General features: G+C 65.8%; 5 protein-coding genes and 1 long non-coding RNA gene across 13 annotated transcripts; 2 read left to right on the forward strand and 4 right to left on the reverse strand.

The window, feature by feature from the left end:
* Positions 1-119: 119 nt before the first annotated feature.
* Positions 120-5,077, forward strand: LRRC24 (leucine rich repeat containing 24). The gene is made up of 5 exons (XM_079901093.1): positions 120-394; positions 2,417-2,667; positions 2,815-3,093; positions 3,262-3,430; positions 4,108-5,077. The coding sequence occupies exons 2-5, from the start codon at positions 2,500-2,502 to the stop codon at positions 5,028-5,030; spliced, it is 1,539 nt and encodes a 512-aa protein (XP_079757219.1). The 5' UTR covers positions 120-394; positions 2,417-2,499; the 3' UTR covers positions 5,031-5,077.
* LRRC14 (leucine rich repeat containing 14) lies at positions 2,526-9,749 on the reverse strand (the record flags this gene model as incomplete). 6 transcript variants are annotated; one of them, XM_079901094.1, is made up of 5 exons in its annotated part: positions 2,526-2,753; positions 6,050-6,631; positions 6,731-7,315; positions 7,496-7,849; positions 9,487-9,749. In XM_079901094.1, 4 exons carry the CDS (start codon positions 9,747-9,749, stop codon positions 6,064-6,066), a joined length of 1,770 nt encoding a protein of 589 aa, XP_079757220.1. In that variant the 3' UTR covers positions 2,526-2,753; positions 6,050-6,063. The 6 variants fall into 6 exon arrangements, with proteins under 6 accessions (XP_079757220.1, XP_079757221.1, XP_079757225.1 ...); XM_079901095.1 differs by lacking the exon at positions 2,526-2,753 and having other exon boundaries at positions 6,062-6,631; positions 6,731-6,999; positions 7,147-7,315; XM_079901099.1 differs by lacking the exon at positions 2,526-2,753 and adding an exon at positions 9,053-9,083 and having other exon boundaries at positions 6,062-6,631; positions 9,487-9,516.
* On the forward strand, positions 9,748-16,240 carry RECQL4 (RecQ like helicase 4; the record flags this gene model as incomplete). Of its 2 annotated transcripts, none has more annotated exons than XM_079901087.1 (19): positions 9,748-10,533; positions 10,841-11,442; positions 11,535-11,634; positions 11,712-11,838; positions 12,143-12,268; positions 12,354-12,446; positions 12,528-12,664; positions 13,098-13,181; positions 13,266-13,439; positions 13,523-13,702; positions 13,760-13,916; positions 13,997-14,259; positions 14,336-14,621; positions 14,695-14,824; positions 14,905-15,074; positions 15,148-15,328; positions 15,409-15,559; positions 15,706-15,814; positions 15,906-16,240. In XM_079901087.1, the coding sequence occupies 19 exons, from the start codon at positions 9,748-9,750 to the stop codon at positions 16,028-16,030; spliced, it is 3,981 nt and encodes a 1,326-aa protein (XP_079757213.1). In that variant the 3' UTR covers positions 16,031-16,240. The 2 variants fall into 2 exon arrangements, with proteins under 2 accessions (XP_079757213.1, XP_079757214.1); XM_079901088.1 differs by having other exon boundaries at positions 13,775-13,916.
* Positions 11,592-12,491, reverse strand: LOC307175708. The gene is made up of 3 exons (XR_013824427.1): positions 12,342-12,491; positions 11,931-12,032; positions 11,592-11,707 (listed from the first exon to the last, which is right to left on the reverse strand). It is a non-coding gene; the product is annotated as an uncharacterized lncRNA (long non-coding RNA).
* A 98-nt stretch (positions 16,241-16,338) lies between the features above and the next one.
* On the reverse strand, positions 16,339-18,438 carry MFSD3 (major facilitator superfamily domain containing 3). Of its 2 annotated transcripts, none has more exons than XM_079901920.1 (5): positions 17,455-18,438; positions 17,010-17,157; positions 16,802-16,926; positions 16,626-16,735; positions 16,339-16,543 (listed from the first exon to the last, which is right to left on the reverse strand). In XM_079901920.1, exons 1-5 carry the CDS (start codon positions 18,218-18,220, stop codon positions 16,370-16,372), a joined length of 1,323 nt encoding a protein of 440 aa, XP_079758046.1. In that variant the 5' UTR covers positions 18,221-18,438; the 3' UTR covers positions 16,339-16,369. The 2 variants fall into 2 exon arrangements, with proteins under 2 accessions (XP_079758046.1, XP_079758045.1); XM_079901919.1 differs by having other exon boundaries at positions 16,339-16,546.
* A 1,331-nt stretch (positions 18,439-19,769) lies between these two features.
* GPT (glutamic--pyruvic transaminase) lies at positions 19,770-22,639 on the reverse strand. The gene is made up of 10 exons (XM_079902251.1): positions 22,463-22,639; positions 22,213-22,302; positions 21,719-22,138; positions 21,333-21,576; positions 21,105-21,184; positions 20,878-21,014; positions 20,587-20,761; positions 20,354-20,509; positions 20,145-20,257; positions 19,770-20,074 (listed from the first exon to the last, which is right to left on the reverse strand). Exons 1-10 carry the CDS (start codon positions 22,622-22,624, stop codon positions 19,984-19,986), a joined length of 1,668 nt encoding a protein of 555 aa, XP_079758377.1. The 5' UTR covers positions 22,625-22,639; the 3' UTR covers positions 19,770-19,983.
* Positions 22,640-24,522: the final 1,883 nt, after the last annotated feature.

Genomic DNA, 24,522 nt, shown 5'->3' on the forward strand with positions numbered 1-24,522 from the left:
CTCGCAGCCGCTGGCGCCCCCAGCCCCGCTGCGCCCCCCGGGCTGCGTCGCTGCGCACGCGCCACCCGGAGAGAGCGCTGTCCCAGTGCGCGTGCGCGGCGGAGGTGCGCCGCGGCCCCGCCCCGCCCGGCGCTGTCCGAGGTGCTGCCGCGGCCCGAGAACCGACGCGGGGAGGGGCGGGGTCACGGGTGCTCTACCCCGTCCGCACACCCCCGGCCTGGGGCGTCCTCGGCGTCCTCGGGTTCGGCCAGCGCTCGCGACGGCAGACCCGGGCTGCCGGGAGGGAGGTGCGGGGGCTCCAGTGCGCGAGCGCGAGCGGCGCCCGCCCCTCCCCCGCCCGGCGCTGCTCTGTGGGCCGGCGTTCGGCGGGGGAGCCGCGCCGCAGGAGTGTCAGGTGAGGGGGCGCCCGACCCAAGGTCAGCGGGCGTGGGGGCGGGATCAGGGGCCATCCCGGCTCTGTCCCCGGCGATCACCGAGAAGGGCGTGCGACCTGGCGGGGACCACGCCCTGCCCTGAACCGGCCCGGGACAGGCCGCGCCGGAGCAGATGCAAGGGGCGCCTTGGGAGATCAAGGCACCCGACTCGGGCCTCGCACTGCGCTGGAGAGCGTCACAGGGCTTCCTCCATTACCCCTCCAACCTCCCCTCCCCGCACAGATGGGCTCCCTGGAGACAGTGACAGCCTTCTCCAAATCCAGTATGTGACGCCCCGCCCCCTGCCCAGCCAGATTAGGGGGTTCTCCGCTGAGTAAAAGGATTTCTGGCCTGGCCTCCCCTGCTCTTCCTGCTTGAATCCTCAATGCTGCCCAGGCCAGCCCTTCCACACGAATCAGCATCTAGTGGGTGTCCGTGTGGGCAGCAGTCCCCTGAGTCTTGAGGAGGAGATCAAGAACCTTCTCTGTTTGAGAGGCCTTGCCACTGGAAGGTAGGTGGGCGCCCTGGGCCAAATCTTTTGCTCAGGGAAATGGATCCTGGGGGCTCAGAGTATGCCCCCTAGTTCTCGGGGTTCTTCACACACCTTCTGAGACATCTGGGAACTGCCCCTGCCTGGGCCAAAGCGATTCCATTAAAACTTTTGCTGTGCCTACTTTTTTTATTGATTTTTTATTTATTTATTTTTTTGGCGGTACGCGGGCCTCTCACTGCTGTGGCCTCTCCCGTCGCGGAGCACAGGCTCCGGATGCGCAGGCTCAGCGGCCATGGCCCACGGGCCCAGCCGCTCCGCGGCACGCGGGATCCTCCCGGACCGGGGCACGAACCCGCGCCCCCCGCATCGGCAGGCGGACTCCCATCCACCGCGCCACCAGGGAAGCCCTGCTGTGCCTGCTTCTCTTCAGTGATCTTAAATAATCATGTGAGTTACAATTTAGAGCAAGATTTAAACAAACACCAAGGCCACTTGGTGTCTTTCCACATGACTCACTCTCCCAATAGGGAGACCAGGTGAACAGGCAGGTGTTCAGAGCAGGGACCATTTGAGGTGGGGCTGGAGGCTAGCTGATAGCACACCCTCAGCCCTACCATCCATGGCTTCATACTGGCTGGCTTCTCAGCCCAGGTCCCCACCTTTACAACTGGACTCATTGTGCCTTGAACTAGACCCAGGCCTTCTCCTCTCTAGGATCACAGCTGCATGTGTATAAACCCCAAAACACTACACACTCCTTCAGAACCCAGGAGATCAGTGTTCCCAGAGCCTACTAAACTACACTAAAACCCGGTTAGTGGCCCAAGGCCCCTCTTTCACACCCCAGCCATTCCAGGGCCCCACCTACCCCCAAAGACGGATGCACCTTTCTCAGAGCCAGCATGGAGAACACAGTCCCACAGCTTCTGAACTGGCTTTCCTATTTGTCTCATCCCCCAATTGTCTAACAATTTCCCTGAGGAAAAGCTCTAATTCTACCTAAGTTGTTCTACCAACCCCCACCCCCAGGAGGGCAGGGCCAGAGGCTGGACAAAACTGTGCCTGTGGCTGGCTGGTGGCTCCCCTGAGACCAGTTGTGCTCATGTCCTCCATCAGTTCACAACAGGTGAATCCCAGGGGTGGGGTCATAGCGTGACTTCTAGAGACAAAAATGCCTAGAGTAAACCCTGGGTCAAGGTTAGGTGAGGGCAGGGACGGACACTAGCAGGGTGGAGCCTTGGGCAGAGATGGGATGGGGAGAGAAGTGGGTTGGGGTGGTGTAGGCTCTCCTGTGGCCTGTGTGGCAAGACGGAGGACATGAGAAATTCTAAACCGAAACCCGATGCCCCAGATCTTTATGCTTTTTTATAAAGGAAGGCAATGAACGTTTTATTTTATCAGTTTCTTGAACTACTTTCAAACTTCAAAAATCAGACACGGTGTGTACCTCCATCCGTGCTTTTCACTGGCTCTCAAATGTTAGGGACAGGCCTGACAACCTGTGTTTCAGGAGGCACATCCCATCGGGGCCAGACTGTAGGAAGGCTGCTGCGAAGGCTGCAACTTCGTGGCCTGCGGCCGGTCCCGCAAGAGATGGCCCCAGGGGCGCCCGCACTGCTGCTGCTGTCGCTGCTGTCACTGCCGGGTCTCCCGCCTCGCGCTGCCGCCTGCCCTGCGGCCTGCCGCTGCTACAGCGCCACGGTGGAGTGCGGCGCCCTGCGGCTGCGCCTGGTCCCGTCCGGAATCCCGCCCGGGACGCAGGTGGGCACCGACTGGGGCTGCGGGCCAGGGGTGCCCGCGACACGCAGGGATGGTGTGTGAGCCTCCCGGTGGGTGAATGGGGCGCCCTAGGGAAAACAGAGACCCCCTCAGCGGGGTAAACGCCCTCCCTCCCTCCTTCTGGCACAGACGCTGTTCCTGCAGGACAACAGCATCGCGCGCCTGGAGCCGGGCACCCTGGCACCCCTCGCCTCCCTGCGTCGACTCTACCTGCACAACAACAGCCTGCGCGCCCTGGAGCCAGGCGCCTTCCGTGCGCAGTCGCGCCTGCTGGAGCTGGCGCTCACCGGCAACCAGCTGCGCGGCTTGCGCGTTGGCGCTTTTGCCGGCCTGGCCCAACTGCGCGTGCTCTACCTAGCTGGCAACCAGCTGGTACAGCTGCTGGATTTCACCTTCCTACACTTGCAGGTGAGGGGGGAGGAGTGGGCAAGACGGGCAAGAGGTCCTCCTGCACTGCCACCTGCCTTACTGGGCTGGAGTAGTGAAGGGGAGAAAAGGCAGCCCAGTCTAGCCTGGTAAGAAGGGGACATGTCCCTCAGGGCCCCTTTCCCTGATGACCTACTGTCCCTGCTTCAGCGACTGCAGGAGCTGCACCTGCAGGAAAACAGCATCGAGCTGCTGGAGGACCAGGCCCTGGCCGGGCTCTCCTCGCTGGCACTGCTGGACCTCAGCAGGAACCAGCTGGGCACCATCAGCCAGGAGGCCCTACAGCCCCTGGCCAGCCTGCAGGTCCTGCGCCTCACAGGTACCTCTTTCTGGGGGCAAGGGACTCTCATGCAAAGGTAACTTCCTTGACCACAGTGGTAGCGGTAGGTAGCCGGCCCAGCCGTGGAGGGGGCTCCAGTGGCAGTGCTCTGGGGGGTCCCACCACCACCCATAGCCATGACAGAAGACTGCTAGGAGTAGGGGTGCTGGCCGGGTTACTGTTGCCTAAGGAAGACAGAAAAAGTATGAGTCCCTGAACAAACTGGACACAGCTGAGCGGCTCACACACTTTAGGGCCAGGAGAGGGCAGGCAGGAAAAAACTGGGAAGATGAGACCAGGACTGGGGACATTTCCTGGAGACAGCACCCGAAGACAAGGCTGGCAGGATGTGCAAAGTTTTAGTGCAGGTGGGATATCTATGTGCACACAGAGGTTCCCCCCAGATAGCAAGACTTGTCACAGGGAGAGACATCAGAGGAGCGGGGGCTTTCTCAGAGATGGGTGAAGTAAACTGGACGTGCATCACAGAAAGGAGATGGGGGCGGGGTTGGCTGCCCACACTTAAGGAGACTGGGGTCAGAGAAGGGGTGGCAGGGGTCCCCAACTGTGGGAGGTGAGAAAGGGGCTCCTGCTCTGGCCAACAACCTCAACCACACACGCTGTGCTCTGGGGCCGCCCCTGAGCTAGCTACCTGTCCGCTGCTGCTCTGCCCACAGAGAACCCATGGCGCTGTGACTGTGCCTTGCACTGGCTGGGAACCTGGATCAAGGAAGGGGGCCAGCGACTGCTCAGCTCCAGAGACAAGAAAATCACGTGTGCAGAGCCCCCCCGCCTGGCACTTCAGAGTCTCCTGGAAGTATCTGGCAGTAGCCTCATCTGCATCCCACCCTCTGTGCACGTGGAGCCGCTGGAGGTGACAGCCAACCTGGGTGAGGACCTGCGGATTGCCTGCCAGGCTTCCGGCTACCCGCAGCCCCTGGTGACCTGGAGAAAAGTGGCGCAGCCTCGCGAGGGGCCGCCGCAGGCCCAGGCCCAACCTGGAGGCGGGGTGCCGGGCCCACGTGGGCCCGGGGCATCCGACACGGGCAGCGGCATGCTCTTCCTCACCAACATCACCCTGGCCCACGCTGGCAAATACGAGTGCGAGGCCTCCAACGCCGGCGGCGCCGCCCGCTTGCCCTTCCAGCTTCTGGTCAACCTGTCCCAGCAGCTGCTGCTGGCGCCTGCGCCGCCCCGGGCTGGCGACCCAGTCAGCCACGAGCACCTGCCCGAGGTGGGCGGCATGGCCTTTCGCGCCCTGGGCCTGGCCACGCAGACGGCCATCGCGACGGCCATCGCGCTCCTGGCGCTCACGGCGCTGCTGCTGGCGACCATGATCTGCCGCAGGCGGCGCAGGCGCAAAAAGGCACCAGGGCCTCCCGGGGAGGGCGCGCTCTTCGTCAACGATTACTCGGACGGGCCCTGCACCTTCGCGCAGCTCGAGGAGCTCCGCGACGAGCGGGGCCACGAGATGTTCGTCATCGACCGCTCCAAGCCGCTCTTCGCCGAGGGCCCGGCGGAGGCGGCCGAGGGCGCAGCGCCCGGAGTCGCACAGGGTCTCCCGCTGCAGCCGCCTGCCGCCTACGAGATCCGTTGCTGAGGGGGGGCGGGGCGGACGCGCGCTGATGACGCGGGCCCCGCAGATTGGCCGGCTCGGCTCGCCCTGCGCATGCTCCAGCGCGATCAGTAAAGGGTGGAAGCTGCGCTGTGTCGCGAGCCGTATATGGGGTTCCTGGGCGTCGGGCGGGGCGGAAGCACCTGCGGACCCCTGAAGATGGAAGTTCTGGGGCGCGAACGGACGGTAGCCAGGGTAGGCTTCCAACGCCCCACTGAGACCCTCCAGAAAAGACCCCTGCCCAAATAACCAGACCTTCAGCTCTGCAGGTCCGCCTCTGGCCCCGCCGCCCCAGGAAAAGCCTGAACCTCTCTGCGAGGAGGGGCGACGGACTGTGGAGATGTCTAGAGAAAAGATGGGGCGGCAGGCCGTTAAGACATGTCACCCGGTGGCCAGGCTGGGGGTGAGAGCAGAGCAAGAGACAACTCACTCTGACCAGTTAGGACAGAAAAATTAGCCACAGATTTAAGTTCTAAGCACACTGCACGTTTGTACCTTAACGACACCCTCTGGCCCCCAAACCCGGCCGACAGGCAGTCTCCTGTGTGCCAGGGAAAGGAGAACGTTAAGAGGCCCCAGAGTGCCTGGGAGCCCAACCCTCCTTGAAGCAGGCCCCTGTCCAAACTTCCACCCCAGAGCAGTCTGCTCTTGGGGAGGGCCCAAAGGAAAACATCCTCCCTCAGCTCATAGATCCCAGGAACATTCCAAGGAGAGAACCAGGACACCGGAGGGCAGCTAAGTGCAGCCAAACCAAGCAGGGCCATGTAGGCCTGGAATCCAGCCCTCAGGCCCACAGATGGCCAGTGAGTCAGGGGAGCAAGCGCAGGACAAACTGCACAGGGTGCTGCACAAAGCATGGGCATGCTCAAGGTGCGCCCAGGAGCCAAAAAGTCGGGAGACTAGTGCCTTCGTGCCAGGCCTCCAGCAAGGTCCCAAAGGCTCTGACTACCCAAGGGGCAAGAGGCCTCCAGCAGCCCTGGACCCCAGGACAGCCTAACTCTCACCCAGAGCCTGGAGATCACAGGCTAAAGTAGTCTGCAGCCAGGCGCCCATAGATGTCTGTGGTCCAGAGCACGTGGGCACGGCCTGAGGCCAGTAGCAACTGGTGCAACTCAGCCTCCACGCGGGCAAACTTCTCCTCATTGATGGAGGCTTCCAGCAGGACAGAGGCAGGCGGTGGCCACGGCAGGCCCTCATAGCAGTCCACGGGGAAAGGGTGCACCACCGTGCGCAGCTCGGCCTGTGCCACCGAGTCCCTCAGGAGCTCCTTGAGGCCCGCCATAGACAGCGGGTTGCCGTAGAGGCCGAGGTAGCGGAGGCTGGCACAACGAGTCAGCACAGGAAGTGTGGCCAGCAGTTGGGTATCGGCAAGCTGGCACTCGGTCAGCTCGAGGTGCAGCAGCGTGGCTGCTGCTGCCTGCAGCAGACCCTGGAAGGGCTCCAGCTGGCTGCCGGACAGGTCATTGCCACTCAGGTCCAGCTTCTTGAGGTGGACAGCATGGGGGCTCCGTGCCAGGAAACGCAGGTCCTCAGGCAGCAAGGCGCAGAAGGCCAGCTCCAGGCTCTCCAGGGGGCTCTGCAGGGTGCTGCGGAGGACACAAGGGGTCACAAACAGGCTGGGCCAGGGGAAGGCCTCCTGGAGGGGAAGGGAAGGGAAGGGCAGGGCAACAGCAGGGCCTGCTCACCTGAGCAGCTGGTCCAGCCGCCCCGAGAGAAGAGAGGAGCCCATGCTGAGCTCCCGCAAACAGGTGAAGCGGCCCATCTGGGCCAGGAAGTAACGGAAGTTGTCCTCGCCGTCCACAGAGGGCTGCCGAGAGTCCCCGTGCACATAGTGTAACCGCAGGCTGGCCAGGTGCTGGAAGCGGGCCACGTGTGGGATGATGACGGACAGGCCTCGCAGGCCCAAGTTGTTGAAGCGCAGGTCCACGCGGCGCAGGCAGCCCGCATCCAGAAGCTGCAGCAGGGCCACGGTATTGCGCATGGGCAGGTCCTCAGCCCGCAGGTCCCGGCAGCAGAGCCGCAGTGGACTGCCCGCGCTGCTACGGAGTGCCTCCCGCAAGAACGCGTAAGAGGCCCGGTTCACCCGCAGGTCCACACGCACCTCCACAGGAACGGGGGCCAGGCCGGGCTCTGCAGTCCTGCCCTGCTGCTGTGCGATGCACGTGCGGGCCACAGCTGCCGTGCAGTCCCACATGCTCATGGTGCCCGGGTCCTGCTCCACGCCGTCATCCAGGAGGCCCGTCATGTCCAGCACCCGCAGCGCGTGCTTCCTGGGAGCACGGGTGGGCTGAGGCAGGAGACAAGGGAACACAGCCCACACCCACTCCCAGCCACCTTAGGACAGGAGCAACATGCCTGTTCCTGCATTGTGCTCTTGCACTAGCCTGGAACCTCTTAGGAGACCCTTTCTGCACCCCCCAGGCCCGAGGGCCCCTCCAGTGAGCCCATACCTGCAGAGGGGCTGTGTGCCAGCCTCAGTCTCCGGGGTGTGGAGCCGGGCAGTCAGCCCCAGGATCACGGCTTGCATGCTTTCTGTGCTAGGCCGCTCCTGCAGCAGGGCCCGGCTGCAGTGGGCACACTCCTGCAGCAGCTGCTGGAAGCTAAGCAGTGGAAAGGGCCACGTGTGCACCAGCTCACGCAGCACAACGGTCTTCTTGTCCATGAAGGCCACTTTGAAGAGCAAGGGGAAGAGCTCTCGTGGTAGCAGGGGCAAGGCCTGGCAGGCAGCTGACTGGCACTGGAGCACCTGCCGTGTGCTCAGGAACACAAGGGTGTGCATGGTGCTGGGCCGGGCAGGAGGCCACCTGCAGGGAAGGGCCCTTCAGTGGGGAGGACAGACCCCAGGCCTCCACCCCCTCCACGCGCTGGTAGTGGGAAAGCTCAGCATGGTGCTCGGCACAGAGTGGAGAACCATGGCACCAAAGAGCAAGTGCTAGGTGCTTTGCCTTAGGCTAAGGGTAGTGAGAAGGAGAACGAGGCCACCCCCAGTCCCCGCCCTCCAGCACGGGGGCCTCCCTAGAGAGACAAAGCCATCGAGCAGCACATAGACAGCATGGCACCAGAGATGACCAGCTTGCCTGCGTGTGCTTTTGATGGCTGTTACTCTGCAGGGCCCACCATCTGTGTTCCAGGCCTCCCAAATCACAATGCCACTTATCAGAGATCTGCTCTTCTGCCCTTCCTTAAAAGTAGGCAAAAACAAACCCCCCTATCCCCCAAGCACTAGAGAGATGGGATACTGCCAGGGGGCTGGAAGCTGCATCACAGGACCCTCTCCCAGCCTCCTCAGAAGCCTTGGGAGGCCGCCCTTGGATTCTGTGCAGCACAGCAAAGAAGAGTTGGAAGTACAGATGCAGTTTAATAAACAGCAGGGCAGGTAGAAAAGACCAGAACCCAGACAACCCTGAGTCCAAGGGGCCTGAGTAACCCAAGCCCTCAACACGAGCCCCGGTTCTAACTACTGTCTTCCAGGAGCATTATCAGGCACGGAGACCCTGGAGATTTACAGAAAGAATGCCTCACCCATCGAGATCCTCGCCACCTGCGTAAACGTCTCTCTCATCCCTGGAGAACCATGTTAAGAGACCAAGTCTCAAACCCATGGGATTCAGAGGCCCCAAATTAGGGGCCTTTGCTCAGATGGGTAGAGGCAGCTGCCAAAGGGACGTCCAAACTGACAAGGAGCACAAAGGAGGTGCCCGAGAGCACAGGGTACCTGGGTGTCAGCTCTGCTGCTGACTTACTGTGCGCCCGCCTGGCACCTGATCCTCAAAACTGCTTCTGGGTCATCTCCCTGAAAACAGGTTAGACAACTAAGACCTAGGTCTTGCCCGACAGAGGTCACAGCCTGGGTGATGAGCTCGGGAAGGGTGGCAGCCTGGCTCCAGAGCCCCTGCTCTTGCGGACCTCACACACAAGTCCTTAGGACACTGGTTCCTGAGAAGCCCGGGACGTCAACCCTCGGCCTCGCTCTGCCTGTGGACAAATCTCGCGAGGACGATTCATACCTCGCTGTGACAGGACAGACCAACCAAGCACCTGTCACGAAAGGAAACGAAAGCAGCCAGTGTGGTCACCGTGGGAGGAGCCTCTGTGTAGTGGCCGCCGTCCCCCCCACCGGCCCGCGGCTCCGCCGTTTCCCTGAAGATGCCCCCGCCCGGCTCCTCCAAGCCTCGAGCCGCGGGAGGCTCTAAATCCGACGCCCTCCGCCTTCCGGGCGGGGTCTGCCCCTCGAAGCCTGCGCGTCGCCTCCTGGGACCCGAGGCCGCTCAGCCCGGCACCGTGCTCCGGGTCCTCCCCTGCCCGCAGCCACACCGCCTGGGCTCCCACCCCCGCCTCCCGGGCGGCGCCGTCCCGAGCGCCCGCACCGGCCTCGTGCGGCCGGGCAGAGACGGGGACACACGCCGCCACGCTCCGTCCCCGGCCGGCAGCCTGCGCTCACCGGGCCCGCAGACGCCGCCGCCGCCGTCGCCGCCGGCCCCGCCTCGCCGTACGCCGCGCCCCGCCCAGCGCCGCCGCGCGCCGCGATGACGTTACGCCCCCCATTGGCTGCCGCCTCAGGGCCCCGCGGATTGGCTGCCCCGGCCCGGCGGCCGCCGCGTCGCCCCGCCTCCAACCCCGCCGAGCGCCCCCAGTGGCTGGCGGCCGGCGTCGCCCTCCTGGCGGGAGATTCCTGGGGCGCCGGGCGCAGGGCAGGGCGACCATGGAGCAGCTGCGGGATGTGCGGGAGCGGGTGCAGGCGTGTAAAGGGGGCGCGCGTTTCGGCGGCGGAGCGGGCGGTTGCCGGGCCAGGTGCGGGCTGCCCGTGGGCGGGGATCTGAGGGAGCGGCATCCGGCTGACGCGCTCCCTTTACAGGAGGACGTGGAAGCGGCGCCCGAGGAGACCCGCGGTGAGCGAGCGGGCGCGGGGCGGAGGCAGCGGCCGGGGACGCGGGCAGGGGGCGGGCGGCCTCCATCCCCACGCCCAGCCGAGCCCTGCCTCCTGAACACCGACACACACCCCCGTCCGGCCCCGCCCTCAGCGCTCCACCGGGACTACCGCACCCTGAAGGAGGCACTGGGTCAGGCCGGCGGCGTCGGGCCTCACGGCTCGGAGCAGTCGCTTCCCGCGGCGGCGGCCGAGGAGGTACCCGGGCTCGACATCCCAGCCTATCGGTCAACTTCCTGTATGCCGGATCCAGGAGGAGTCGTGACCCAGGCTCTGTGGGGCAAAGAACTCAGGGGCCGGGCTGACAGGGTGGAGGAAGGACAGCCCCCACCCTCAGGTCTCCGGGGCTGGAGACACCTCTGTTCCCCCCTGCGCCAGCTTTTCCGTGGCCTAGATCTCTACCGTCTCTTCCTGCAGATGCTGGAGCCCAGCTGCTGGGGGCCCCACCTGAATCGGGCCGCGACCCAGAGCCCCCCCCATCCTCCATCAAGGCTCAGCTCTCAGGGATCTGTGCATGACTACGGGAAGAGACTTAAGGCCAACCTAAAGGGCAGTCTGCAGGTGAGGGTCGGGCAGGCAGTGCATCCAGCCTGGGTCCAGAGCTACGCCTGGCCCAGAAGCAGGATCAGCAGGCAGCCAACCCCGTTAAGTCTTTCACACGTGTTCACGTGCACACACACAACTCCAGCATTTCCCAGAGCGCAGCTCTCCAGAAGAGCTCAGCGTCGCCTCTAGTCTCGACTTCTTTTACGTCCCAGCCTTAGGTTTCTCACATCGCCCAGCTGTTACAGGTGGGGCCTCCAGCAGGTTTCAGAGTCTGCAGCACCCCAAAGGCCTCAGTTCCTGCTTGCTTATCTCTCCCTCCCAGGCTGGGCCAGCCCTGGGCCGAATACCCCGGCTTACACGAAGATCCTCCTCTAAGATGCCTTCCCCAGGGCCACCAGGCACAGGAGCTGCCACCATCTCTCCAGAAGAAGTCAGTGAGGTGCCCCCCCAGCCTCCCAGGCCCGAGCTGAGGCCAGGCCGGCCCCAGCAGTTGAGGGCATCCCTGAGCCTGCGGCTGGGCTCCCTAGACCCAGGCTGGCTGCAGCGGTGTCACAACGGGACCTCAGATTTTCTGGGGGTTCCCAGGGCCTGCCAGCCTTGCCTGGGTGCAGAGGAGTCCCAGCTTCTTACTCCAGGTGTTGCATCTGTCTTCGGTCCCAGCGCTGGCCCTGAGGTGACTTTACAGGGCCCAGAGACTCCAACCCTACTAGCAGCTGGTATCAGTGCAGGGAACTCTCAGCCTGGTCCCCGTCAAGGCAAGAAGCGGAGATGGAGTGGGGAGCTGGAGGGAAGCCCTGCACAGACCCAGCAGGACAGCGGCCACGCAGGACCCCTGCCTGCAGGAGCTGGGGCTGCAGTGCCTACAGAAGACTGTCCAGAGCAGCCTGTGCAGGCACAGCCCCCCAGCAAGCCCCCAGCCCCCAGGTATCACCGCCCTAGCCTCCCAGCAGCGCTGCCTTCAGTCGCGCCACGGTGGGGAGGGCTGTGGGTGCAGTCGACCTGTGCGTCTCTTCTAGACTTGCTGTCCAGAACAGGGGGAACTATGTGCGACTCAACATGAAGCAGAAACGCTACGTACGGGGCCCGGCCTCAAGGGGCAGGCTCCTTCGCAAGCAGGTGAGAAGGTGGTGCCGGATGTTCCCGCCCACCTGCCTTGCTTCTTGCTCTGTGAGTCTCCTTTGCGTCCGCACTAGGTATGGAAGCAGAAGTGGCAGAAGAAAGGAGAGTGTTTTGGGGGTGGTCAGCGCAGAGCCACAGCCCAGGATTCTTGCTCCCAGTGCGGGCAGCTCAGTCACGGGGCATCCCGGTGCCCTCAGCCAGGTGAGGCCTCTGCCCTGGGGGGTGGCTTGGGCCAGCGCTGCTCGCAGGGGTTGTTGTGCCCTCCTAACTCCTGCCCCTGGTCCAGAACTTACCCTGGCCCCTCAGAAGGAGGGTGGCAAGGATGAGGGTGGCGCACAGACCCGGGCCACGTTCAAGGAAGTATCCCAGAGAATGGGCGCTGCCCGCCGCCAACTCTGGTGAGCAAAGAGGTGGAGGAGAGGTTGTAGCAAGTGGCTTTCTTGCCAGAGTGACCCCAGACCAGCCCGGGGCTCCTGTCCTACCCTGTCTTATCTGCTCTCGGCAGGTGAAGAGGACACAGAGCCTGCAGGGCCTGAGCTGCTGGTGCCCACAGGGCAGTCTGTGCCCAAGGCTCCTTGTCCGCCTCCTGTGCCACCACTCTATCTGCCAGGGCCTTTGGGGCAGGTGGTAGGTGAGTAGACGCCTACCAGCTCCAGAGCCTTGACTGGGAGGTGGGGGCGACTCGGGGCCGTGCTGACTGATACCTGTGTCCACAGACACGCCAGCTGAGGTGCTTCAGGCCCTGGAGCAGCTGGGGCACCAAGCCTTCTACCCTTTGCAGGAGCGTGTGGTCATGCGGATCCTGTCTGGTGAGTACGGCCGGCAGGGGGCGCGGTGGGACTGCGGCTGGGCCACAGAGCTGTGCTCTTGACCCTCTCGGTAAAACCCAGGTGTGTCCACGTTGCTGGTACTGCCTACGGGGGCTGGTAAGTCCCTGTGCTACCAGCTCCCCGCGCTGCTCTACTTCCGGCGAAGCCCCTGCCTCACGCTGGTCATTTCTCCTCTCATGTCGCTCATGGACAACCAGGTTGGTGGACAGGGTCTTTGCGTAGGTGCAGAAGGCGAGAGCTGGTACCCGTGGCTCTGCTGACCCTCTTGGGCTGCTGCTTCTTGCCCCCCCCCACCCCCGAGTGGCAAGTCGCCAGGCCATTTTCAGCTCTGTCTATGAGCTGGCAGTGGCCCAAAGGCAGCAGGGACACAGCTGGCTAGACCCAGGCCCACCCACAAGAGGAGCAGCTTGGGGGAGGGGGCGTCCCCATGGGGACCTGTCTCCAGTGCTCCTGAGTCCAAGCCCACAGGTGGCTCTGAACCCTTAGTCACAGGACCCAGGACCTGGGTTTTTCCCCCTCTAGATCCTGGAGGGGACACAGCAGTAGTTGTCCGGCCAAACCATTCTAAGAGGCATGTGGGGAAGGGCCAGGGCTGGTGGCCTGTGACAGGCTGTGCTCCTGTACCTGCAGGTTTCCGGCTTGCCCCCAGGCCTGAAGGCGGTCTGCATTCACTCGGGGATGACTAAGAAGGAGCGGGCCTCCGCCCTGCAGAAGGTAAGGGGCCCTCACAGGGCGAGAGCGGCAGAGGCAGCAGGCAGACCCCCTGGGCGGTGCTCCTGACCTTGCCGTCATCCTCAGGTTCGGTCAGCCCAGGTGCAAGTGCTGATGCTGTCGCCAGAGGCGCTAGTTGGGGCGGGGGGCGCTGCCCTCCTCGCTCAGCTGCCACTGGTCGCCTTTGCCTGTATCGACGAGGCCCACTGCCTCTCCCAGTGGTCCCACAACTTCCGGCCCTGCTACCTGCGTGTCTGCCAGGTAAGCCTTGTGTGGGGGGGCGGGGGGGTGCTACGTGAGCAGACCAAGGAAGGCTGGGCATCTCACCACTCCTCTCCACGCAGGTGTTGCGGGAATGCGTGGGTATAAGCTGCTTCCTGGGTCTCACAGCCACGGCCACGCGCAGCAGTGCCCTTGACGTGGCCCGGCACCTGGGCGTGGCCGAAGAGTCTATCCTCAGGGGGCCGGGCACCATCCCTGCCAACCTGCACCTCTCTGTGTCTTCGGACAGGGACCCAGAGCAGGTAAGCACGCACGCGCGGGCCGAGCAGAGGCCCTGCCTTCCGACTGCTCGTGCTCAGCCTCGTCCTCTCCAGGCTCTGGTGACGCTGCTGCAGAGTGATCGTTTCCGTGCCCTGGACTCTGTCATCGTCTACTGTAACAGACGAGAGGACACGGAGCGTGTCGCTGCCCTGCTGCGCACTTGCCTGCGTGAGGCCCAGGCCCCAGGATCCCGAGGTGAGGTGGAGGCAGGCCTGCACTCCACAGATGGGCCCCGGGCACATGCCCGACCTGACCATCATGGGTCTTCCCTGCAGGCCGAGCCCCGGAGGCTGTGGCTGAAGCCTACCATGCCGGCATGGGCAGCCGGGAGCGGCGGCGGGTGCAACGGGCCTTCATGGAGGGCCGGCTGCGGGTGGTGGTGGCCACGGTGGCCTTCGGGATGGGGCTGGACCGGCCAGACGTGCGGGCCGTGCTGCACCTGGGGTTGCCCCCAAGCTTTGAGAGCTACGTGCAGGCTGTGGGCCGGGCTGGGCGTGATGGGCAGCCTGCACAGTGCCACGTCTTCCTCCGGCCCCAGGTGGGTACCCGTCCCCCCACCGCTCCCCCAGCCCCGCCCCCTGCCGCGGCCCCTCATTCATGCTGCTCTGCTGCAGGGTGAGGATCTGTGGGAGCTGCGCAGACACGTTCACGCCAACGTCATCGACTTCCTCGCCGTGAAGAGGCTGGTGCAGCGCGTGTTCCCTCCCTGTGCTTGCGCCCGGCAGCCCCCAGAGCAGCAGGGAGACGAGAGCCAGGAAGAGCACTCGGCCAGGGTCCTCGTGGCTACATCTCCCCAGGACGCTGACCATCCCGGCCTCGAGCACACAACCCGGTGCCCGGGCCACAAGCGGGCGCTCCCAGTGCAGCCAACCGTGCAAGCCCTGGATTTGCCCGAGGAGGGTGAGGAGCAGGGAGCGTGGGGGGGGGGACACCCCAGCACCCCCGCATCTTCTGAGCCCTGCTCTGCCCCCAGCCATCGAGACTCTGCTGTGCTACCTTGAGCTGCACCCACAGCGTTGGCTGAAGCTGCTGGCGCCCACCTATGCCTGCTGCCACCTGCGCTGCCCCGGGGGCCCCACCCAGCTCCAGGCCCTGGCCCGCAGGTGAGCGCAATCCCACCCCGGGCTCAGGACCGGGACAGAGAGCCAGGGCTGCCAGTCACACGTCCCTCCCCCTGGTACAGGTGTCCCCCACTGGCTGTGTGTTTGGCCCGGCAGTGCCCCAAGATGACAGGTGGGGGAAGCAGTTCTGTGGAGCTGGACGTGGTCGAGCTGGCAGACTCCATGGGCTGGGAGCTGGCCCCCGTGCGGCGGGCTCTCCACCAGCTGCGGTGGGATCCAGAGCCCGGGACAGGTGCGCCCGCCCCCAGCCCTGCTTGCCTCCTGTTTGCCGCCTTTCTGCCAGTTTCTGACACCCTATCTGGCAGGTGTGCCTCAGGGCACGGGGGTGCTGGTGGAGTTCAGGGAGCTGGCCTTCCACCTGCACAGCCCCGGGGACCTGACAGCCCAGGAGAGGGACCAGATCTGTGACTTCCTGCACGGCCGCGTGCAGGCCCGTGAGCGAGAAGCCCTGGCCCGCCTGCACCGCACCTTCCGGGCTTTCCACAGGTGCAGGAGGGGCTGGGCAGGGCCTGGGCCACCCCATCCTCCCCAAGGTGGGCCGCCCTGACAGGTTTTCCCCACCCCAGCGTGGCCTTCCCCAGTTGCGGGCCGTGTCTGGAGCAGCCCGATGAGGCACGCAGCGGCAGGCTCAAGGCCCTGCTCAGCCACTACTTCGAGGAGTTAGAAGCACCGGGGGGCGTGGAGGCCGAGGAGGACCCTGAGCCAGGACAGGCCAGGGTGAGTGTCAGGGCCTCCGGGGAGCGGGGAGGGGGAGGGGAGGAGAGGAGTTGCAGAGAGGACGCACCCCTGGCTGCAGGCACACCCCTGCCTCCCGCCCCTCACCGAGCACTGCAGAACAGCATGCCACGTGTCCCCACCGGCAGCTCCAGGACTGGGAGGACCAGATCCGCCGGGACATCCGCCACCTCCTGTCCTCGTGGCCAGAGCAGCGGTTCTCGGGCAGGGCTGTGGCCCGGATCTTCCACGGCATCGGTGCGGACCTGGGAGGCCCAGCCCTGAGCAAGGCGGGGGCTGGGGGCAGACCTGGCCGGAGTCGTCAGAGCCGTGTCTCCTCCCACTGCAGGAAGCCCCTGCTATCCGGCCCAGGTGTACGGGCGGGACAAGCGCTTCTGGAGAAAGTACCTGCACCTGAGCTTCCATGCCCTCATGCGCTTGGCCACAGAGGAGATCCTGCTGTGGGGCTGCTGACCACTCTGCCGCGGAAGGACCCAGTTCCCCCACGTCACAAGCACGGGCCTGAGCAGGGGCTGCGTGGCCACAGCATGGGGGGGTGTCAGGTGCAGCAGGTCCTCGAGGCAAAGATGGGCGTAGATATCAGTGGCCAGGACAGCGACCAACCACTCTGGACAAAGGCCACCACCAGTAGCGTGCAGAATAAAGTACAGAATAAAAGATGCTCGAGCCATTTTCAGGAACCCTTCTTCCAGCGCGGACAACCCCCCAGTCTGAGGACAACCTTGCACGTCACTCATCCCGGACACAGTCCGAAGGCACGCTCCACTTTATTGATAAGTCTGGCCACCCAGTTCAGGCCAGGGTGTTGGGTGCAAGGCCCAGGTACAGCATGGGCATGGCTGAGAGAGCGAGGAAGACGGAGAAGCAGAGGCGTGGCCCCAGGCTGTCAGCCAGGGCTCCAGCCAGCGTGCCCATCAGCAGCTTCCCCAGCAGCTCCAGAGTGGCCAGGAGACTGTAGTGTGTGGCCTGCTGGGGGAGGGGGAGTCACGTCAGGACCTGCTTGGACTCCAGTCCTGCAGCCCCTGGTGTTGCAGCCACATCCCCTCACCTGCAGGGCACTTGGTGCCAGCTGGCTGCAGCGCATCATCAGGGTGAAGGTGGTGGTTGTGACCAGGCCCCCCAGGAAGTGCTGCAGACACAGGCTCAGCAGGGCTGCACCTGGGAGGGCTGAGGTCAGCAGGGCCCAGGACTCCAAGCTCCTCCCCCCTGTGGCCCACCCCTCACCTCTCAGGACTGTGCTGGGGGCCAGGCTGGCCCCAGGGCTGTCCAGGTGAAAGAGCACGGCAGTCTGGCAGGCCAGGCCCCCAAGACGGAACTGAAGCGCTGACTTCAACAGGGGCAGTGGCTGCCTGGGGTGGGGTGATGGGGCAGGTCAGAGGGCGCGGGGAAGGAAGGGGAGACAGGTGGGTGGGGCAGGCTGAGGGGGGCTCACCGGCGCCTGGCCAGGAGGGCCCCACCCAGGGATGAGCCAGCAATGGAGCAGGCCACAGCGCCCACACCATTCCACAGCCCCAGCTCTGGGGCAGAGATGCCGCAGTCCAGCAAGAGCAGTGGGAACAGGCCGCTGGTGCCCTGCTCGCCTGTGGAGAGAGTCAGCAGGGATGGTTGGCACACCTCCACCTGGGTCTCAGTCATGCTCCCCCAGCCCTGCCTTTTTCCTGGGCCACAGATGCCAGGAGACAGCTGGGGCTGGCCTTCGACGACGCTCAGGGTCAGCGTGAAGCAGCTCAGTGAGGCCCAAGGGAGTGTGGCTGGAGCTGGACCTGCAGAGGGCCGGGCTGGGCTCCAGACTTCAGGTCAGACCCCAAAGAGGAAAGGCAGCCCTGCAAGTGAGTTCCAGGGCTCCTGGGGACCCACCCCTGCTGTTCCTGACTCACCCAGCTTGTAGGTGAGCACGAAGCCCACTGTCCACAGGGTTCCAGGCACGGCCAGCAAGTCCTGCCCAAGGTGCAGGGTGTGTCGGGGGTGTTCTGAGGGCAGAGGTGTGGGAAGCTGTTGCAGGGCTGGTGCCACCCAGGTCAAGGCAGCAGCCAACCAATAAGTGGCAGCCAGGAGCAGAAAGAGCAGGGGCCAGGATAGGGTGGGCACAAAGGCCAGCAGCCCACCCCCAGCCAGCACCGCCCCCAGCTTGTATGCGACCACCTGCACAGTGTTGCCAGGCCCCAGCTCGGCGGGCTCCAGGAGCCGTACAGCCAGCGTGTCCAGGGCCACATCCTGCACAGCTGCAGCCAGATTCAGCAGCAGAAGCAGCCCCGCCACCGTGACAGGCAGACCGGCCTGACCAGCTGCGGCGGGAGGGTGGGATGCCAGCAGCCCACACACCAGGCCCAGAGCAGCTGTGCTGAGCGTCAGCCAGGCCCTTGGGGAGCCCCGAGTGTCCACCAGCGGGGCCCACACAAGCTTGAACAGCCACGGTGCATACAGCGCCTTGGCCAGTCCCACGCGTGTCAGGGAGAGGCCGCGGGCCCGCAGCAGCACGGGCAGCAGCCCAGACTGCAGCCCATAGGGCAGGCCCTGCACCAGGTAAAGGCCGGCCAGCGGCAGCAGCTTCCCACGCATGGCGAGGAGGCCGGGCGCTGGGGCGGGGGCAGGGGCCCAAGCTCTAGTGGCTGGGGCTGGGTTCAAGGCTGGCCGGGGCGGCATGAGAGGTTCCACTCAGAGTAGGAGCAGGGTGCTTCCGAGGGGGGGTCCGGTCCGGTCGGGATGGGGTCAGGGGTCTCAGAGCGGCACGGCTCTGGGGCTGGGCCAGGGTTGGACAGGCTGGCGTCCGCACCCGCGCCCTTGGGTCCTGGGGGCGTCAGAACCCCAAAGAACTGCAGGCCTCCTCCACGGCGGCGCTGGGGCAGCGCTCTGGCCCGGGCGGCGCAACTCGGAGACGCGGCAGCCATAGAGAACGCGGGCGGGCTAGAGCGCCGGCCGCCTTCTGGCGCCCCCGGTGGCCAGCTGTCCTCGAACGTCGGAAGCGGCCGAACCCGCAGCCCATTCAGGTCCCTCCCAGGGCTATCAGATCCGGTCCCCAGACCCTAACAATCCGGAAGTGCTTCCTGGTGTCTCACCTGGAGTCTGGTGGCCGCAGGGTCCACTGGGCCCTCCACGGAGGACCCACTGTCTACTACCGCTTACATCGGGTGCTGGACCCTCACCTCGCTGTGCTAGTGGTCTCGGCGCCCTCCCCAGGCCAGTGGCCACAGAGCGTCGTGGAAGGCAGGAAGTTCGTGGGAAAGGCCTGAGCCCACGTTCAGCCCAAGGAGGCACCCGGCTGCTGCCCGAAACGCCCTCTAGTGTCTAGCGACAAGGCCAGGAGAGCCAGTCCAGGCCGGCCCCAGCCTGACCCCAGCTGGCGTTGGGACGAGAAACCTGCGCCTCCCGTCCTCTCCTGTCTAGAGCCTTGCTGTGTGGGGCACCGGAGGCCCAGGGGAGATAGTGAAGCAGGGACTATGGTTAAGAACCTCATCCAGAGTGGAGCTGGGGCCTTGGCCAATACTCTCCCTAAGCCCGTGGGTCGCTGAGGCCTGCCAACATCTAAACCAACTCGCAGACACTTGAGCCAAGACGTTCCGTCAGCTGCTGAGGCCACGGGGAGTGAGCTTCCTTTCATTTCCACACATTTTGGGGGCCCAGGTTTCCTCATCTATGAAATGGGAACTACAGTGCCCACCAGAGAGGGCCCTTTGTGCAGTGATCCACAACAGTGTCTGGCATGCACGTCCTCGCACGCCAGTGTCAAGGACACAAGGCTGCCCGCCAGCCCCCAGCCCAGGTCCTTCAGCCCAGAGCTCCACAGGGCACCTCTTCCTCGGCATCTTCCGTGCCCTCTTCCCCGGAACTTGCCTTTGGGTGCCCCAGCTCAGGAGGGGGCCTCCCCTCTCACTGCTTCCCGGCCCAAGAACTGCATTTGCACGTGGATGTCACACACAACACGACAAAGCGAGACCCGTTTGCTCTTCCTCCCCTCCCTGCTCTTGGGCCGGCACCACCGCTCCTCCAGCTGTCCAAAGTGGCAGCACCACTGCCCGCGCCCAGTTACAGGAACCAAGACTGCCCCCTTGAGTCCTCACGGTCACTCCGCTTCCCAGTGCTCACCCCATCCCGCCAAATCCATCCTGTAAGAAGGTCACCTCCCCTGGAAGCCCTCCCTGACCACTCCTCCTGGGCCCCCAGGCCTGCACAGAACCCCACACAGAAAGGCAGTCAGGAGTGGACAAGGCTGCGGGGGCGCATACAGGTGTGCACACAGCCGGCAAGCAGCCAAGCCAGCCCCCTGCTTTATTAGGGGCCTGAAGAGAGGGGGGCCCAGCCACACGGGCAGCAGGAGCAAGTCCAGAGGGCTCCAGAGACCCCAAGAACCCGAGCACTGTCCGCCCGGGGTCGTCCCTGCCGGTCCAGCCTGGCCCCCAGCGGTGTCCTCAGGAGTACTCGCGGGTGAACTTGGCGTGGAACTGGCTCAGCGTTTCCAGCAAGGGCCGCAGCTTCTCCATGGGGGGCAGAATGGTCATCCTAAAAGGGGGAAGAAGGTAAGCGAATGGGGTGGGGGTCGCGGGGAGGGGCTGCGGGGGCCCAGCCTCACCGGAAGTGGTAGGTGCCTTCCCGCTGCCCGAAGCCACTGCCAGGCACCACGCAGATGCCGGTCTCCTCCAGGAGGCGCAGGCAAAAAAACATGTCGGGAGCCAGGCCCAGCTCCTGGGGGCGGGCGGGGGGGCGGGTCAGGGCGGGGCGTCCCAGGCCGCGCGGGCCCCGCCCCGCCCCGCCCCGCACGCCGCACGCCGCACGCCGGACCTGAGCGCGCTGCACCGCACGCGGGGGCAGCTGCACGCGCGGGAAGGAGTACATGGCTCCCTGCACCGGGTTGCAGCGGATGCCTGGAGCCTCGTTGAAGACCTGCTCCGTGAGCTTGGCCTTGGCCGCCAGCTCGGCCAGCACCGCCCGCCTCTCCTGCGGCCGTGGAGGGAGGGCCGGTCAGGCTGGGCCAGGGGCGCGGCGCCCTGACCCCCGCGGCCCCGCCCACTCACCGCCTGGAACTGCGCGAAGGAGGGGTCGGAGGGCGCGGGCGGGCTGACCGCCACGTCTAGCAGGACCTGGCCCGGCGTGGGCGGGCACAGGCGCACGCTCCGCAGCTTCTGCATCTGCTGCTGCACCGCTGCGTCCATGTTCACCACCTCCACGTAGCCGCCGCGGAAGCCGCACCTGCGAGGCGAGGGCGGGCGTCGAGGCAGGGCCGGCAAGGAGGGGCCGGCCTGGCGGGCGAAGTGAGCCAGGCCGCGGCCCGGGTGCCCGGCCCCGCCCGCCCGGCCAGCACGCACTCGCCCATGTAGCCCTTGGAGACCGAGTGGAAGGAGGCGAGCTCCTGCCGCGTCGCGTATGGCGGCCCCATCTCCGTGAGCACCTTCTTGAACGAGTGGAACTGCGAGCCCTCGGCGTACACGTTGTCCTGGTACACCTGGACGGGCGGACGGGCGACAGCGGGGTGCGTCACGGGGGCGCGCGCCGCCGCCCTCCGACCCCTCCCTGCGGGGGCCCCGGCCAGCACCTCATCGGCCAACAGGAAGAGCCCCTCCTCAAAGGCGAAGCGGATCACGGCCTCAATGCACTCGCGGGTCTGCACCTGACCTGGGGCACAGACGGGTCCGGGGTCAGCTGAGGGGGCGCGCTGCTCTCCGCGGGGCGGCGGGCGGAGGGCCAGGCTGACCCAGGCGCAGAGCGCAGGGGTGCCTGTTCGGGCCAGGGCGGCGGGGCGGGGGCGGGTGGGGGCGCGCACCGGTGGGGTTGCCGGGGTTGATGATGCAGAGCGCGCGGGGGCGGCAGTGGTCACGCGCCTGGAGCAGCGCGCGCCGCAGCTCGGCCACGTCGAGCGCCCAGGCGCGCTCCTCGTCCAGGTAGTAGTCCACCTGCACCGCGTTGAGCTCGGCCAGCGCGGCGGAGTAGAGTGGATACTGAGGGATGGGGATGAGCACGCCCGTGCGCGTGCCACCCTCGCCGGCCACCAGCAACTTCAGCAACGTCTGCGGGTGGGATAGGGAGGCGGGGTTGGCGGGCCGAGGGCTGCACCCGTCCCCCGCCCCGGGCGCCGCCGTGCCAGGACGAGCAGACCCGCTCGGCCACGCACTAGGAGCCGCGGTGTCTTCCCGCGCTGCCCCGGCCTACCACGATGGCGTCGCTGGCCCCCGTGGACAGGAAGATGTTATTGGGGTCGGCGGGAATGCCTCCATCGCGCCGCTCAATGTACCGCGCCACGTCCTCGCGGATCAGCTGGGTGCCAGAGCTGATGCTGTAGGCCCCTGGGCCCGGGGACAGGAAGGACAGGGTGGGAGTGCGGGTGGGACAGGTGAGGTCCCCTTGCCTCCCTCCCGAGGAGACCCGCCCCTTCCAGCGGGCAGATCCACCGTCTCCTGGGACAGCCTCCTCCAGCGCCTGCCCCGCCCCTCCCTGGGGCTTCGGCAGGTTCTGGCACTCACCCAGGCTGTGGCCCCCACATGCCTGCAGGATGCGCTCCGCCCTCCTCTTGGCGTCGTCGGGGAAGTCAGGGCTGTTCAGGAGATCAGGGTGGACGCAGAGCGCCAGGACCTGGGAGGAGCAAGTGCTGGGGCCAGGGCACGTGGGCTGACAGGGAAGGGGTGCAGGGCAGTACTGAGCCTCACCTGGCGCAGGAAGGTGATAGGCGTCTGCCCCATGGCCTGTGCGTCCCCGATGTTGGCTCGGATGACCTCAGTGAAGGGCTTCTTTACGCCCTGTGGCGGGGGGGGGCGGGGTGGAGGGGGGTCGTGGGCAGTGACAACGGACTTTGTGGCTCCCACAGGCCTTGTCTTATTCGGCTCAGGGGTGGGGGGAGAGTGGGGCCAGCAGCGCCCCGGCGCGGCGCTGAGGCGGTGGTGCGGCCCAGGACCCTACCTGGCGCAGCTCCTGCTCCAGCTCCAGCGCGCGCAGCACGATTGGGCCTCGTACCGCGTACTCCACCTTCCGGACACACGGGTTCATGGTGTCCAGCGTCAGCACCTTCTCCTTCAGCCCATTCGTTGCAGCCTGACTGTGGTCACCTGTTCTCAAGGCCATGACCCTGCTCGGACCGGGCAAGAAGAAGACTCAGGAGGCGTCAGGATCCAGAAGTGTGGGTGAGGGAAGCTGGGTCCCGGCTTGGTTGGTCAGGGCTGGGAAGGGGGCACCCACTTCACTGCAGCCTGCTGGCCCCACTGAAAGGGACAGAAAAGGCTGAAGGAGCCGGGCCCGCCAGGCCCCGCCCCGCCCCACCCGTCTGGGCACAGTTCTGCCCACAGGGAGTGGGTGAGAAGACAGGCGGGGCTTGGGGTGAGGCCCAGTGCCCGCCCAGTGTCCCCATGACAGGGGAGCAGGAGAGCCACATGGGAGGTAGGGACAGACGGAAGGGTCCAGCAGCTCTGAGGGACTAGGCTTGGGGGAGGGGAGGTGGGCCGAGTGCCCGGAGGGGTTGGCAGAGCCTGGCAGAGCTGAACCTGGAGGGGAGAATGAGGCCTGGGGCCTCTGGAGATGTACCCCAGTAGGGCACGGCCGAGGCCTAACCCTTTTGGACCCCCCGCCCCCGTCTTTGCTGGGGCCAGCAGAGTAGGCCTGTCTCCCGGGTGACTGAGCCAGGCCTCAGGAATCCTGGGGCTCTCTGGCGAGGGGAGTGAGGCTTCAGATGCGGGGGTTCCATCTGGCCCCTCCTGTGCTGGGGACCATGGCCCGGGGCAGCAGGAGCCCTGGGGCCGGACCTCAGTCCCCCATCAGTGCTGCAAGGCTGGAGTCTTTGGGTTGGGGTGTTGGGGGAGGGGCAGGGCAGCTCTGGGCCTTCGCAGGGCCCTTGGACACCTCAGCTGCTCTGGGCTGCTGTCCTGCCCTTTCACCAAACACACACCAGCCTGGGGCTGCCCTTGGGGCCACACCACAGGCAGGGTGACCTAAGCTTCCCTTCCCTGTGGCTCGTGATTGGTGGAGAGAGTGGGAAGCGAGCCGTGATAAGCCCTCAGGGCCCCACCTCCACAGGCCCTGCAGGGAGCTGATACGCCACGCCAGCGCCAGGATCTGGCTCCGCAGTGAGGGTCAGGAAGCAGCAGGCCCTCTCAGCTGAGCGGGGCTGTGGCTGGCTGGTCAGGCCTGGGGAAGGCTTAGCCCCTCTGCTCCTGCCGGCTGGAGAGGAAACGGGAGGCCAGACGGCAGCCTCTCACCTGCGTCTCCTGCTCTGCTGCCGCCGCTGCCACCTCTGCCTCCCAGTGTGCAGGCCTCTCTGGGCCCCGGGCTGGAGAACAGGTTAATATGGGCCCAGCCGCAGGCAGAGCCAGGCCCCGCCCGCCCCCTGGCAGCAGGGCCATGTGGCAGCTGTGGTGGCAAGTGGACCTTGGGCAGTGCACCGCCCCACACTCTAAATTTAACCAGCAGCCTCCCCGCGGCCCCCACCCCCACCGCTGTGCGGAGGACACCCCTCCAACCGCGGATGCTCAGGGACGGGGGCGGCCTGTGGACACTGGGCTGGCCGGGTCAATGTCCAGCGGAGAGGGTGGCCCAAGCCCATGCCACCCAGCACTGGTGGCCATGCCAAGCAACCTGCCCTGGACAGATGAGCTGGCAGTGCCCCAGCCCTCCCCAGTGAGGCCCCGAAGGGGCCCTGTCACCCTGACACATCGTGCCCGGTCAGCTCAGAGCCTCAGCAGGCCCTGCTTGCCGGCCTGAGCAGAAGCTGGCAGCCAGGCCCCGAGATCGGGGCCGCACGCCAGGAACGGGGAACCCGCCCCCCACCAGGGAGGCTTCCAACGCCAGCCTTGTAGCGCTCTGACCCTCTGGCTGTTGCCCAAGAGTCTTACGGAAAATACCCTCTCCTCTTCCAAGCCAGGATCCCTGCCCCTCCAGCATGGACACCCCCAGCCCTGGCCAACAAGGAGTGTCCTTCTGAAGCTCCCTGTTCCCCTCAAGAAAGCAAAGAATTGCAGAGGCGTCTCCAG

This window comes from Stenella coeruleoalba, assembly GCF_951394435.1.
Source record: "Stenella coeruleoalba genome assembly, chromosome: 17".
Lineage (NCBI taxonomy): Eukaryota > Metazoa > Chordata > Mammalia > Artiodactyla > Delphinidae > Stenella > Stenella coeruleoalba.

What these genes read in the sequence shown, in the direction of transcription:
- MFSD3 (XM_079901919.1), bottom strand. Translation starts at nt 18,220, where the DNA reads ATGCCGCCCCGGCCAGCCTTGAACCCAGCCCCAGCCACTAGAGCTTGG. An exon ending in CGTGCTCACCTACAAGCTGG is followed by an intron (nt 17,158 to 17,454) that starts GTGAGTCAGGAA and finishes CTCTCTCCACAG; the next exon opens with GCGAGCAGGGCACCAGCGGC. An exon ending in CCCCAGCACAGTCCTGAGAG is followed by an intron (nt 16,736 to 16,801) that starts GTGAGGGGTGGG and finishes CAGCCCTCCCAG; the next exon opens with GTGCAGCCCTGCTGAGCCTG.
- GPT (XM_079902251.1), bottom strand. Translation starts at nt 22,624, where the DNA reads ATGGCCTTGAGAACAGGTGACCACAGTCAGGCTGCAACGAATGGGCTG. An exon ending in CAACCCCGGCAACCCCACCG is followed by an intron (nt 21,185 to 21,332) that starts GTGCGCGCCCCC and finishes TCTGTGCCCCAG; the next exon opens with GTCAGGTGCAGACCCGCGAG. An exon ending in GTGCGGTGCAGCGCGCTCAG is followed by an intron (nt 20,258 to 20,353) that starts GTCCGGCGTGCG and finishes GCCCGCCCCCAG; the next exon opens with GAGCTGGGCCTGGCTCCCGA.
- LRRC24 (XM_079901093.1), top strand. Translation starts at nt 2,500, where the DNA reads ATGGCCCCAGGGGCGCCCGCACTGCTGCTGCTGTCGCTGCTGTCACTG. An exon ending in GAATCCCGCCCGGGACGCAG is followed by an intron (nt 2,668 to 2,814) that starts GTGGGCACCGAC and finishes CTTCTGGCACAG; the next exon opens with ACGCTGTTCCTGCAGGACAA. An exon ending in TCACCTTCCTACACTTGCAG is followed by an intron (nt 3,094 to 3,261) that starts GTGAGGGGGGAG and finishes TCCCTGCTTCAG; the next exon opens with CGACTGCAGGAGCTGCACCT.